General features: G+C 42.0%; 2 protein-coding genes across 3 annotated transcripts; one reads left to right on the top strand and one right to left on the bottom strand.

Annotated features, from left to right (window-relative positions):
• The first annotated feature begins 14 nt into the window (after positions 1 to 14).
• atraid (all-trans retinoic acid-induced differentiation factor) lies at positions 15 to 5,193 on the top strand. Its single transcript, XM_031870267.1, has 7 exons — positions 15 to 151; positions 305 to 438; positions 772 to 840; positions 1,177 to 1,248; positions 1,341 to 1,462; positions 1,549 to 1,649; positions 1,755 to 5,193. Exons 1-7 carry the CDS (start codon positions 53 to 55, stop codon positions 1,857 to 1,859), a joined length of 702 nt encoding a protein of 233 aa, XP_031726127.1. The 5' UTR covers positions 15 to 52; the 3' UTR covers positions 1,860 to 5,193.
• eif2b4 (eukaryotic translation initiation factor 2B, subunit 4 delta) lies at positions 3,159 to 7,767 on the bottom strand. 2 transcript variants are annotated; one of them, XM_031870265.1, is made up of 13 exons: positions 7,707 to 7,767; positions 7,189 to 7,226; positions 6,903 to 7,086; positions 6,614 to 6,802; positions 6,443 to 6,525; positions 5,335 to 5,426; positions 5,129 to 5,243; positions 4,812 to 4,888; positions 4,561 to 4,663; positions 4,316 to 4,443; positions 3,951 to 4,128; positions 3,643 to 3,823; positions 3,159 to 3,505 (listed from the first exon to the last, which is right to left on the bottom strand). In XM_031870265.1, the coding sequence occupies exons 1-13, from the start codon at positions 7,726 to 7,728 to the stop codon at positions 3,306 to 3,308; spliced, it is 1,590 nt and encodes a 529-aa protein (XP_031726125.1). In that variant the 5' UTR covers positions 7,729 to 7,767; the 3' UTR covers positions 3,159 to 3,305. The 2 variants fall into 2 exon arrangements, with proteins under 2 accessions (XP_031726125.1, XP_031726124.1); XM_031870264.1 differs by having other exon boundaries at positions 4,316 to 4,663.
• Between the last annotated feature and the right edge of the window lie 4,012 nt (positions 7,768 to 11,779).

The following is an 11,779-nucleotide window of genomic DNA, read 5'->3' as shown; positions in this document are numbered from 1 at the left end:
GACCTGCTTCCTGTCACATGTCCGTTACAGTAGAGTCATATGACTTCAGTCGATGAAAATGATAGCTGGATGCAGCCAGCTTAAACCTGTAGTGCTTGTTTTGATCTTGAATTTATGTTTTTACGCAAGTTATCAACTGAACGACCTGCAGGTAAGACTTGGATTTGGCAATATTACAGCTGTGGTTTCTACTAGAATAAGTAAATGACACAAACAGCGAGTTTTGGTGGCTGTTCAATGGGATGATCGGAAATATTGTTGTTTACAACCTCTTTCTCCCCTTCGTAATGCATTGTAATCGCAGGTATGTGAGCTCTGCAGCGGCGCGGTCCTGAACGGCACCGCAGTGGGCCAGTTTTGCTCCTCGTCCGCTGGTCGGATAGACGGGCGCTGCTGCTTGAGACATGACAACACGGGCGACCCTGAACACATCATCGGGTAGGACTTCAATGACGCCTTCACGGTCTGTCGAAAACAGAGGTTACATTTGAGTAAATGGCGTGTGGATAACCAGATGGGGTAAAAGTAAAACAAAATGATGTAACACCCGTATAAATGAATAAGTAAATAAAACAAAAAACAAGTAAATGTATTTTTTCCCTCGATTTTAAGTCAGCTGTACTTGTTTGTATTTGTTTATCTTTGTCAATATGATAATTAGGAGGTAGGCTGCTAATGATGTACTCTTTGTCTCAGTGTAATACCAATGACATCGTGTGTAACTTAAATAGAAATCTTCATAATAAGGTTTTTTGTTGTTGTTTGTATCAGGTTGGATCTGTCTAATTGTTCACTAACTCACGTGGAGGATTTTCATGGAGCATCAAAAGCATTAATGATGTATGTACAGTTACTACAATTTCATAACGCTCAGTAATGTGTACAGGAAAAAATACTTACGTGGGCGATGCCTCAGAATGTTTTTAGTGTTGATGAGTTGCTTGGGCCTGGAAGTGAGGAAAGTTTCTATTCCGAGCAGCAAAGACCTCAACTTTTCAACTACTCTGAGGAAAGAAGAATTCTTAGAGGATTAGATTAACCCCACACAAGTACACAATTAGAGCCCTTCTAATATATAAGGAATGTACAAACATGTCTTATTTGTTGTTTATTATCAGTATCCATATGGAACCATTTTGTTGTTGCTCTTTTTAACTTTAAAAACTCTCTTTTCAGAGACCTCTCACTCAATCCTATTGTCAACATCAGCGACACGGCATTTCAAGGATTTACTGAGTTAAATTTCTTGTAAGTATTCTGTCATAAACACTTAACTGTGACAGCTGCTCCTAATATGAAGCATTATCTCTTTAAAAGTCAATGTTTTTGTGTGTCTGTAGGATTTTGCCACAACACATAGTTTGTCCAGGGGGCAACACTTCGTGGGAAAAGGTGGAGATCAAAGAGGGAAACCGCCTTTGTGAAGGCCAGAAAGATATGTGCAACCAGACTGGACAGCTGTGTAAGTTCCCATCTGATCTAAACACTGCAGTAGCCTTCTGGTAATACTTGACAAGCATTCATCTCATAATTATTAACAATCCTCAGCCATCAACTGCCCGGAGAACTCCCTCTGCGCCCCCTACGGCCCCAGCTTCTTCGAGTGCAGCTGTGCGGTCAACTTTCACGGATACAAGTGTCTTCGAGAGGTCAGTTCCTGCGAGCAGCTTCGTGTTAATCATTCATGTTGTGTATTTCACTAGTTTAACATTGGTGACTCTTTTGCTTGTGTCTTTGTTGTCATTTGTCAATAGGGGGAGTTCCCTAGTCTCCTGGTGTTTGGGCCTCTCGGGGCGTTTACGGTTGTGGTCTCTTTCCTGCTGTGGGCCACGCAGAGACGGAAGGTCAAGTCACAGTGAGGCTGAACTGCAATCCACTTCTTTACCTGCAATGATCTACTGAGCTGAAACTGAAAGGGAAGATGCTGACACAGAGTCTGAGATGACCTCAGACTTCTTTTAAACATTGTTTAATTTAACTTTATTTTTATCTGTTTTAAATAGTTTTTACATTTTTGGCAATACCACTGTTACCATTATAATTCTATTTTTAAATGTAGTTGACCGACACGAGACATTAACGAAATGTGTAAGAAAATTCTGAGAATTTGTTTGCTGTTAATTGTGCCAAACATGCACTGAATGTGTGAGTTTACACGATAGAGCTACGTGTCCAAATGCACATTAGAGGACATCTGTAGAATTCGGCAAATTGTTTACTTCATGTTGAACACTCAGAGCAAAAAAACCCAAGTCAGGTTCCCTCGATGAATCATGATGTGGATCATCAAAAGATTTTCTGTATGAAGTTATGTTAAAAAAAAGTGAGACATTGAGTTTAACTGAAGGACTTCAGTATGTTATCGGTTTGCTGTTATGCTGTTACCACATCTTGTGTGTTTCGATTCCAAGATGAAACAAGTTAGTTTCACTTTTTCATTCAGGGTTCTGAAAATATTAATAATACATATATATTGCTTTGCTTGAGTTACCGCCATGGAAACATGCAAATACAAGCATTTGTAAATTTGAACACCCTTTGTGGACTCGTTTCTGGAAATGTCGCCTAATTAGTTAAGACGTACGTTGTCATAAACAGTCCTGGTATGTTCATTAGATATCAACGGAATATCAACTAGTGCATTAACTAATAAATGGCTGCTTTCAAGGAAACTGTATCTGTGGATAACTTGTGTTCCAATATGAGATTTGAAGCATGTGAGCACCATGTGTTGACTTTGACTACATAACAAACAGTCTGACATCCTTTGCCAAAAAAATATATATTTGACTACCGGGTTTATGTCTCACTTTATCTTGTTCAAATGATCCGTTCCCTAAAAACTAGCCAGAGGAATGTTATGGCTCTCATAAGTTCTTCATAGATACTGTACTGCAGCTCTGAGAGTGATTAGGAAACCATTTCTGGCTAGTTTAAATTGCAATGAGTGCGTGTTGTGAACCACAGTGGAATTGTTCTGCTCTAAATACAGGCAATTAAATGTTCAGTTGTAAAGAAACATTCACAACAAAGATCTAATAAAACATCTAGCCTTTACCTGATATTTAAAAAAAAAAAAAAAAGACAGAACTCCCCTCCTCACCCCGAGGGAACAAATCTGTAATTATCCAATCCCATAAAAACACAAATGGACTCTGTTTAAAAGAAGCCTTTGCCATTTCAGATATATATTTATTGCATGCTCAAAGCATGATATTTTGTGTTGTGTGCAAGTGTTCAAGCTCACAAACTTCCCCCATCAAAAAAATAATAAACAGAGAAAGCGCCTCTGAGCAGCAGCTTGTTCACTGGTCCACGTTTTTGACTCTGAGCACCACAGGGACCGAGGTGCACGGGATCATTCCCAGATCTGTGATGACCAAGTCCACGAAGTCTGGCGGCGTCACGTCATACACCAGGTTGAGCAGGCCAAGTGAGGGCACCTGCTGCCAGTGCTCCAGCTGGGTCTTCCCTTTACGCGTCACAATGAGGTCATCGGGATCATCTGGAACGCACAGATGGAGATTCACTCTCTAATTACACACGGGTACAACTGAGCAGAGAGCAGTACTTGACATGACATATTTACGGAAACAATTCAACAAACCCAACCAGCCGCCGACTATTTATTTTTTTCCATACCTAGTTCATTGGACACAAAGGAATCCGTCTGCACCCTCTCACAAAACTTGTAGGTCTCACAACACACCAGCACAGGCACGTTAAAGGCTCGGGCTACCAGAGCTATCTGTGACGTCCCCACGCGGGACATGACGTACCCGTTGGCCAGCAGAGCGTGAGCACCAAGGAACACCTTGGATACCTGTGGAGGTCCAAGATCAAAGCTTTATTACGACATAAACACACAAAAAAAACAGAGAAAATATTTGTATTTGCTTTGGCTACTCTTTGGGTAAATATGAACACCTTTCTCGAACGTGCGAATGTACCTCTGGAAGAATGTAGGAGACGGCCGAGATGAGGACGTAGGTGCAGCTGATGCCTCTCTGGACGAGGCGCCTCAGGGCCTCCCGGCCCTCCAGTCGGGGCCGGCTGTCCACCACGATCACGCGGAACTTCCTTTTCTTCTCAAAGGCCTCGCACAAGATGTGGTTGATCAGCGACGAGCTGAGGCAGACATGGAAGAAGAGATGGCGGGTTTAGAGAATGGCGGGTTTAGAGAATGTGGAAGGAAGATGGGAGCTTCACAGGCGAGGCAAGAAAAGGGAAGAGAAAGTGTTAAAAAGCGGTCTGGAGACACGAATGACATTTAAACTAAATGTTGTTCCTTGCATGTCAGCTTTAAGTGTCTTACCATCCATAAACTAGGATGACGTCTCCGTCGCTGATCTTTTCTATGGAGTACTTGGCAATAGCTTCAGCAGCGAGGATGATCTTCTCTTTAATGTAGCACTCGATACAGCTCAGCAGTTTGCTCTTTGCCTGAACAGAAGAAGAAATCATGAGAGGGGGGTGTAAACTGTGTATCGGTAACATTAAGTCTATGGTATCTATGGAATATACAACACGTTGTATGAGTGTATCAAGTGTGACAAGAACCTCTTCTTCTTTGCATTGACTAGGAATATTGGAGATCTCTTTCTTGATGTATTTGATTGCATTACCCATGCTGGCTGACAGAGGGCGACACTGATTCAAAAAACTGCGAGGAAAATAAGACAGAAGCAAAAATTGTATGTGTTAAACAGACAAATGTAATTTTTTTTTTCTTTTCTTTTCATGGAGTAACACATTCAGAGACCTGTAATAAAAGTGCTGAGTAGGACTCTCTTTGGAACTCTTGCTTGTACCTGATATAAGGTTTCAGCTTGTTGACCAAGTCTCTAGATAGCTCCTCATTTGGAGGCGTAGTATAGTCTCTTATTACCTGAAAGGGGGGGGAAAGAACATTGCTTTAGTTTGTTGACTTTAAATCAACCCGCAACAAAAAAAATCATGTGTTTTAACCGAACATTAGAGAATGTTGCTGGCTGCTAAAAAATCTGGAGCTAAACTGCATTGACTGCCAGGAGCTAAACTGCGTCGCAAATGGGACCTTGTATTTTTTGTCGCTGTCTAAAAAGCACAATGGGATGGTAATGCAGTCAGACCAAATAGTGCTTCGTACCTGTTTGAAGGCGTGCAGCAGCGCCACAGAGCGAGCGTTAGATCCTGCCACGATGCCCTGTGAATACTGGAGACCCAGGCGAACTATAGCAGGATGAATCACTGTGGAGGGAATGCTGCAGCAGACAAAAACAGTCAATAGCAAGAAGGGAGATTTAAGATAATCTTATTGGCCAAACATCCTACTGTACTATACGGTCAGTTTACCCGAGTTGCTGTGTTAGAGGGGCTTTGCGACTGTACTGGTGGAGATGAGAAAACAAGCTGACTTTGTAGCCGTAGTCCAACCGGAGTGGGATCTGAAATAAAGCAGATTAGAGCCAAAAAAAGACAAATGTTGTGAGACTTATTCATGTTTAACTTTGGCGACTCAGGAAACCTGTTTATAATGTCTGATTTTGTTGTAAATACTCTCCAAGTACAAACAGAGCAGCATGGAGTGCAAACACAGACCTGCACAACAAACAACAAAACGATACATTTAACACGTTGTCAGCTCCTCAAACGAACACAAACCACCGACACACCGCCTCTGTCTCAATGGACCAAACAACATCCTCAACTTCTCCAATTTACTGAGCAGCGCTGGAGTACGACAACAATTACAGGTTAGCAAACAAAACTAGACGAATGTCAATGGCACACATTTAGATTCAGGAAGGTCAGACCTTGACATTTGTAGCAGCATTGCACCCTGGTGTCTGAAAGAAATGTTAGGTATGATCACATGCAGTTAGAACTCGTTATCTGAGGCTGCAGCGAGGGACATTCAACACATTTTAGGATTGTTGGTGACGTTTCGTGAACTGTCCTTGTTGTAAATACCCTCAAATTAGAGAATCAGTAACGAAAACAGGAAATCCAGAATGAGCAGGATTCAGACGTTAGTTAGTAGTATAAACTTACGGTTATGCTTGTAAGTGTCAGAGAAATATGCGGCTCCCACAAATTATATAGTAAACAAAACACATGATATAACATGTTATTTCCAACAGGTGTTTGATTAAAACAACCAACATAAAGTGTATTCAAGTCCTTTTCAATGAGATCGGTAAGAGTCACCAACACGCCCCAACTCATTTAGCCTCTTCCTCCTTGTTTTCTCTTTTCAAGATATTTACGATGAATTCATAAAGGAAGTTTAGTGCCCAGGATTTAACCAAACATGCTAACACAAAGCTAGCTCTCCTAATTTTTAGTGACTGGCAGTGTATGACATCAAGGTAAACTGAGCACAATCAGACAAAGCATGCTTTTTCAAGATTCAAGTTTTTTTTTTTTTTTTTTTTAAGAGATGACGCATGAAGTCGCTAACCTGTTGTCTTTCCAATTTCTTTGCCAGTTTCTTTAAAACGTCCGGGTTGTCCATTTGGACATGTTCTGGGAGCCTCTTCACCACTAGAAACACATAAAAAAAGTGTGACTTTCTCCCCACTATATCATGTATAAATCACTTCTTATGCTGGCCTGCTGGCCACTACAGTACCTGGCTGCAGCTCACTAGGCGGCTGCCTAGCCGGCTGCCCCACGTCTCCCTTCTTGCCCTGTTTTGAGGCCCTCTCGGCATCTTGCCGTGCTCTCCTCTCCGCTTTCATGTCTGCTTTACTCTTCAATGGCTTGTCTGCCGGGGCAGCAGTTTCTGAGGCAGGCACGGGAACCGGTGCAGAAGCAGGCACTACAGAGGGAGGGTCACAGCGGGATGGATCAGTTAGAAAGAACATTTCCTTTGCAAATATCACAGATGCAATCATTGGTGCTGTCTGAATGATATGCACCTTTCTGTGAGGACTGTGTTGGAGGCTGGGGAGCTGAACTGACGGGCTTCTCTTCTTTCTTCTTCTTCTTCTTTTCCCCTTCATGTGAAGCCTTGTCATCTTTTTTCTCTTTGCTTTTCCTCTGCTGTTTCTTCTCTTTCCTCAGCCGCTGCTTCTCCTCTTTGGTCAGCTCTTTGCCTTCAGTCTGTTCGACACACATGTCATAGAGTGGGTTCAACGAAGACGTTACAATCGTGCCAAATAGGCAGCCTTACACGAGTGTTGCAAAATTCAGGAGCATACCAACCTTTGCTTGTGCAATGTCATCTGTATTGCAAATTCCATCTGTAAAAACAATCAATGGATGGTTCAATTAATGCATTGGGCTGTAATGACAGGAGCAGCTTTCATTTAGCTTCCAGTCCTGCAGTTCTGATGCTGTTAGCTGGCTATACAGTCATTTAACTTGCTAGGTTTGCAGCATGCTAACGAAAACAGTCACATGACTGGTCAGCAACTATTATCTGCACATAACAGGGACAATTTAAAACAGACAGGTTTAGTTATTCTGTTCGTTTAAAATAAACAATCGAAAAAATGATGCAATAACACGACTGCCTCCTGTCTCGCGCAATGGTACCGCTTGCAATGCTAACGTTAGCAGCACTAGCATAAGGGGAAATTAACTTTGCTACAAGACAAACCCAAAGACCGCAAAACACGCGCCTACAAGCGCGAGACATTTCGTCGCTGCGCACACCGTTAAGGTATCAAAATACCTGTAAACCGTTATAAAGTCCAGCTGTTACACACTCCCAAACTCACCTGTCACTCCACTGTCAGCCATGTTTACGATGCTGCTCAACTTCCTCTGCTGCGGCAGAAACTACCGCCCCAGAAAACGTATATCGCCCCCTTGTGGCCACAATCACTTTAATTCTTAGAGGCGGTTTCCTGTAAAATGACATGTCTTTAGTTGTATGTTACACACTTTTGTACTAACTTTCTGCTCACAATGAACAGACCGCCTTGTTACAATTACTTATATTTATTTTTAATATATTGTTATGATTTATCCTCATTTTATTCATCATATATATAGTTGTTTGCAACTTTCTATACAACTCATAATCTGTATTCATTCATCAGTAAATCTCACTGCATTACATGGCGTTTCTTTTATAAATTCAACTACAGTAGCCTATGAATTATTATGATTTTTTATTTCCCCTAAATCCCCGTGATTCTGATTATTGATTGATTGACAAAATACAGGCATGTCTACAGGGGTATAAGCCATGATTTAATACCTAAAAACATGAAAGTTGTGTTGCATTTTTAATTCAGATGGTAGATGTTGCACCTTTAAACAGATACTGTACCTACTCTTTTATTGGCCTTCCACAATTCCTGCAGTAATATCAGCAAATACACAAAATGATTCTTATCATTGTGGGAATCATGGAGGCAGTCCGTGGTTCTGAATCATCTGGTATAAACTCAGTGTGTATCGTCAGACTCTGAACTGATATGTAGTTGGACTTAAGAGATTTAAATACATTTTTAAAAAGAATCACACAAATAAATAAAAGAGGATGAAACATTTGTTATAGGAGATTCAAGACAGATAATGACATGTTTGTAGTGTGTGCGTTTGTTGTCTAAATCCCTATATCACATATGCCATGAGGAGAGTATCTAAAAAGCTTCATGTACTGCGATAGCACGGCATTTATCAGAAAAGCCAGTATTTTTATTTTTGTTTGTTTGTTTACTTGTTCCAAATTGAGCAATTTCATTTACAGCACTCTCAAATCAATTGTTTTCTGCTGCTCTTTTTGAATATACTGAAGGAAAATCAAATCCTGGAATTATGAAAGAATGAAAAAGAGGGTGGACAAAAGCATCATAACATTATTACTATTATCATTATTACAATCACCAAGTCTCACTGAGTCTCACTGAGTCTCGTTTCCTTTTAAACAGGTCAAGTTAGACTTTTGGTGGAGGTATTTTTTGCTGAATAATGTATTGCGCATTCTGTATAATTCACCTATTAATTGAGTTTTTGGTAGTGCAATAAAAGATGTTTTCATCAGACTTTAATTCTACATATTTGGAGGGAATTCACACTTTTTATACCACTCTCAAAAACAAAAAAAACACATAAACACATACAATTTAAAATGGTATAAAGAAAACTGACTCTATGAATCCGTATTTTACATTCATTAAATGTTTTTGAGACTTTAGACATTGAGAAGAATTTTAATTCACCACTGTATATGTTGTCATCAATCTTTTATTTGCTTTTTTCAAACATCAATTGCCATACAGGAAAAACAATCAACACCAAATTACTGAAGAAAATAATCTATCAATGTCAGTAGACTACCACCTCTAAAGTATGCAGCACACACCACAACGCCACTGTGTCTTTGATTCCACGCTGACTGAATTCACGACGCAGTAGCTGGTTGAAGGGGACCAAACCTCACAGAAACACCTGACTTGGTTCCGTTTGACCAGCCACAGCAAGGTGTGTTGCTTCAGCTGCAAGAGGCAGAGCGAGTGAGAGCAGGACGGGGCATGCAGTGAGGAGGGGGGAGAGGGTAGAGGGTAGAGGACATAGAAAAAGAAGGAAATGAGGGAGGAGAAAGTGTGAAAATAAAGGGTGGACGTCATCTGCGAGCGATCAGGCGGTCATGTCCTCTTCAGCCTTACCTGATGAAACACAGAGAGAGAAAAACAACATCATCACCGAGTCTTTATTGACACATCCTGCATAGTTACAACACAGAAACAAGTGTCATGGGATCAAGCAGATAGTTCCTATTTAGAGGTTTGGGAACCCTGACAGCCGGTGACATCGCTCTATTTCCTTCCAAATCCAGCCTGCAGGAGCAAACCTTCACCCTCAGTGACAGCTCCACATCTCTGCCCTCCCTCCCCCTCTTCCTTTTTTGAGAGTCCTGCGGTTGCTATAATGGGTGACAGCTGTGGTCTGTCAATCCTCCATGACTGTCAGCTGTTGGGGAAGGGCAGGAATTTTTTCAAGAAGTCCCTGAGACCTGATCATCGGCGCTGAGGGTAATACTAACTGTGCCTGAGCTGAAGGAGAGGGAACAGACCTTTCACTTGTTGTGTCCTGCCACACATGCTCATGAACCCTAAAATCCCCCTCCCATCTCATAAAACAGACAAAGGAGCACTCAGGCAATCATGAATCATGCTGAACGAAGCTACATCTTTTATAACATTCAATTAAAAAAATAGACATTAAGTAAAAAATAGGACCAGTGTGTCTCTTCTTCCCAGTGTGGCTGGTGCTCAAAACCCCTTGAAACCACACACTTCCTTACATTCCATAAGTGGTGTATTAATATGGCGATATAAGGAAGCATGTCCTCGCAAGGGGCAACAACTGGATTCACCGCTCCTCGGACACAAAGCACCCTTTCATAGTCACAGTTGCAGAGTAGCAGGAACAACCGGCTTAAGAATGGTTAACTGTGACAGAGCGCGCAGGGAGGACGGGGCTCAAGAGACACGAGCATCTGCGCCACAAAAATCCAAAGTTCAGTTTGACAGAAGGGGAAATTTCAAGTTTAATAGCTATTGAAAGTGTGGCTTATTTGAGATTCATTGTCCTACTGTTGTAGTCTAATACAAGCAAAAAGTAGGGCCCTCTGACACTAAAAGAAAAAAAGATGAACTACATTGTTTGTCCCTGACAGTAAGTATTAATACTGCTAAATACCAGCCCGTGCAGCTCTTTGATGGGTAATGCAAATGTAATGATGCTTAAAGCCCTTGTGATAAATAACTCTGGAGGGCGAGGCAAATTCTGACTTCCACCACACAAAGGTCACAATCTGTACTATTTCCTAAACATTGTGCCATGCCAAGTCGTGTTGATCCCAACAACTGTGCGATCATGTCCTTTTTAAAGAGCAGAAAACAATAAGAAATCAATGTTAAAAGGAATCATATTTGAAACGAATTGAAAATATTTTTTACTCACCTTAACTGAGTTCTGTTGCGTCTCCTCTCGTGGTTTTCCGTGCTGAGCGGCTTGAGGCCACATTGGGTTCAATAAGCTTCTCCTACGCTGTCTTGTGGTGACGTCCTTGATAAACTAACCACTGCTATGTCAACCAGCTCCAAACTAAATGGCCATAGGAGCGACTTGCCCTTTTTCTTTGATTAGACTGTGATGAGAATTTCCTGTATTACACCTCAGCTTCCCCTCACCTGACAACGGTGTCAGGCTCTGTGTTGCATCTGTCGTAAAACTTACAGAAAACATCTGACAACTGGTTTGACGCCTGATTTTACTCACATGGTGCTGCAAATGAGTTATGAGTCAACAAAAAAACATGTCACTGTATTGCCCATTTGTTGATGTCAAATATTAACCTTTTACACTCGCTAATACAGAACAAAAGGTACCTACAAAACGTTTGTGACCAAAAACACACAGAAAAGACCAACCTCTCAGACCAACCTTATACTGCTGCCCTTTACACCCTTCAAAGCTCATCTCAGACTATCCCTCTGCTCCCTGAGAACCATTCCCCCCACTTCCTCCTGCCCTTCTGCTCTCTTCACCTCAGCTATCCTGCGATCAACCATCCTCCTCCATATCTGGCCCGGTGGATTGTGTCCACAACAGGCCTTGCAGATCGGCCTTTTCTATCCCGCCAGGAGCGCCCCCCTCCAAAGCGGCCTCCCACCTGTTGGTGTCCTTTAGAAGCCCGGGCCTCTCCTGCGCCTCCTGTCCGGCCCAATCAGGGCCCTGACAGGGGGGAGCCAGCCTGTGAAATCACACCTCTCAGCTGTTCGCACTGGGCTCGAGACACCCTACACCCCTGCCGTTCCTCTGTTCAGACCCCCCC

The sequence above is a fragment of the Anarrhichthys ocellatus genome, unplaced genomic scaffold (genome assembly GCF_004355925.1).
Source record: "Anarrhichthys ocellatus isolate YVR2014 unplaced genomic scaffold, GSC_Weel_1.0 scaffold52, whole genome shotgun sequence".
Classification (NCBI taxonomy): Eukaryota; Metazoa; Chordata; class Actinopteri; order Perciformes; family Anarhichadidae; genus Anarrhichthys; species Anarrhichthys ocellatus.
Note: the sequence above shows the minus strand (reverse complement) of the source record. Positions and strands in the feature narration are given on the sequence as shown.

Bases quoted from the DNA above. Each gene is read 5' to 3' on its own strand.
- atraid (XM_031870267.1), top strand. From the start codon at position 53: ATGAAAATGATAGCTGGATGCAGCCAGCTTAAACCTGTAGTGCTTGTT. The intron at 841-1,176 runs GTATGTACAGTT...CTCTCTTTTCAG, and splicing joins GCATCAAAAGCATTAATGAT to AGACCTCTCACTCAATCCTA. The intron at 1,650-1,754 runs GTCAGTTCCTGC...ATTTGTCAATAG, and splicing joins GATACAAGTGTCTTCGAGAG to GGGGAGTTCCCTAGTCTCCT.
- eif2b4 (XM_031870264.1), bottom strand. From the start codon at position 7,728: ATGGCTGACAGTGGAGTGACAG. The intron at 5,427-6,442 runs GTTAGCGACTTC...GCTTTATTTCAG, and splicing joins AGAAATTGGAAAGACAACAG to ATCCCACTCCGGTTGGACTA. The intron at 4,889-5,128 runs GTACGAAGCACT...CCCCCCTTTCAG, and splicing joins TGCTGCACGCCTTCAAACAG to GTAATAAGAGACTATACTAC.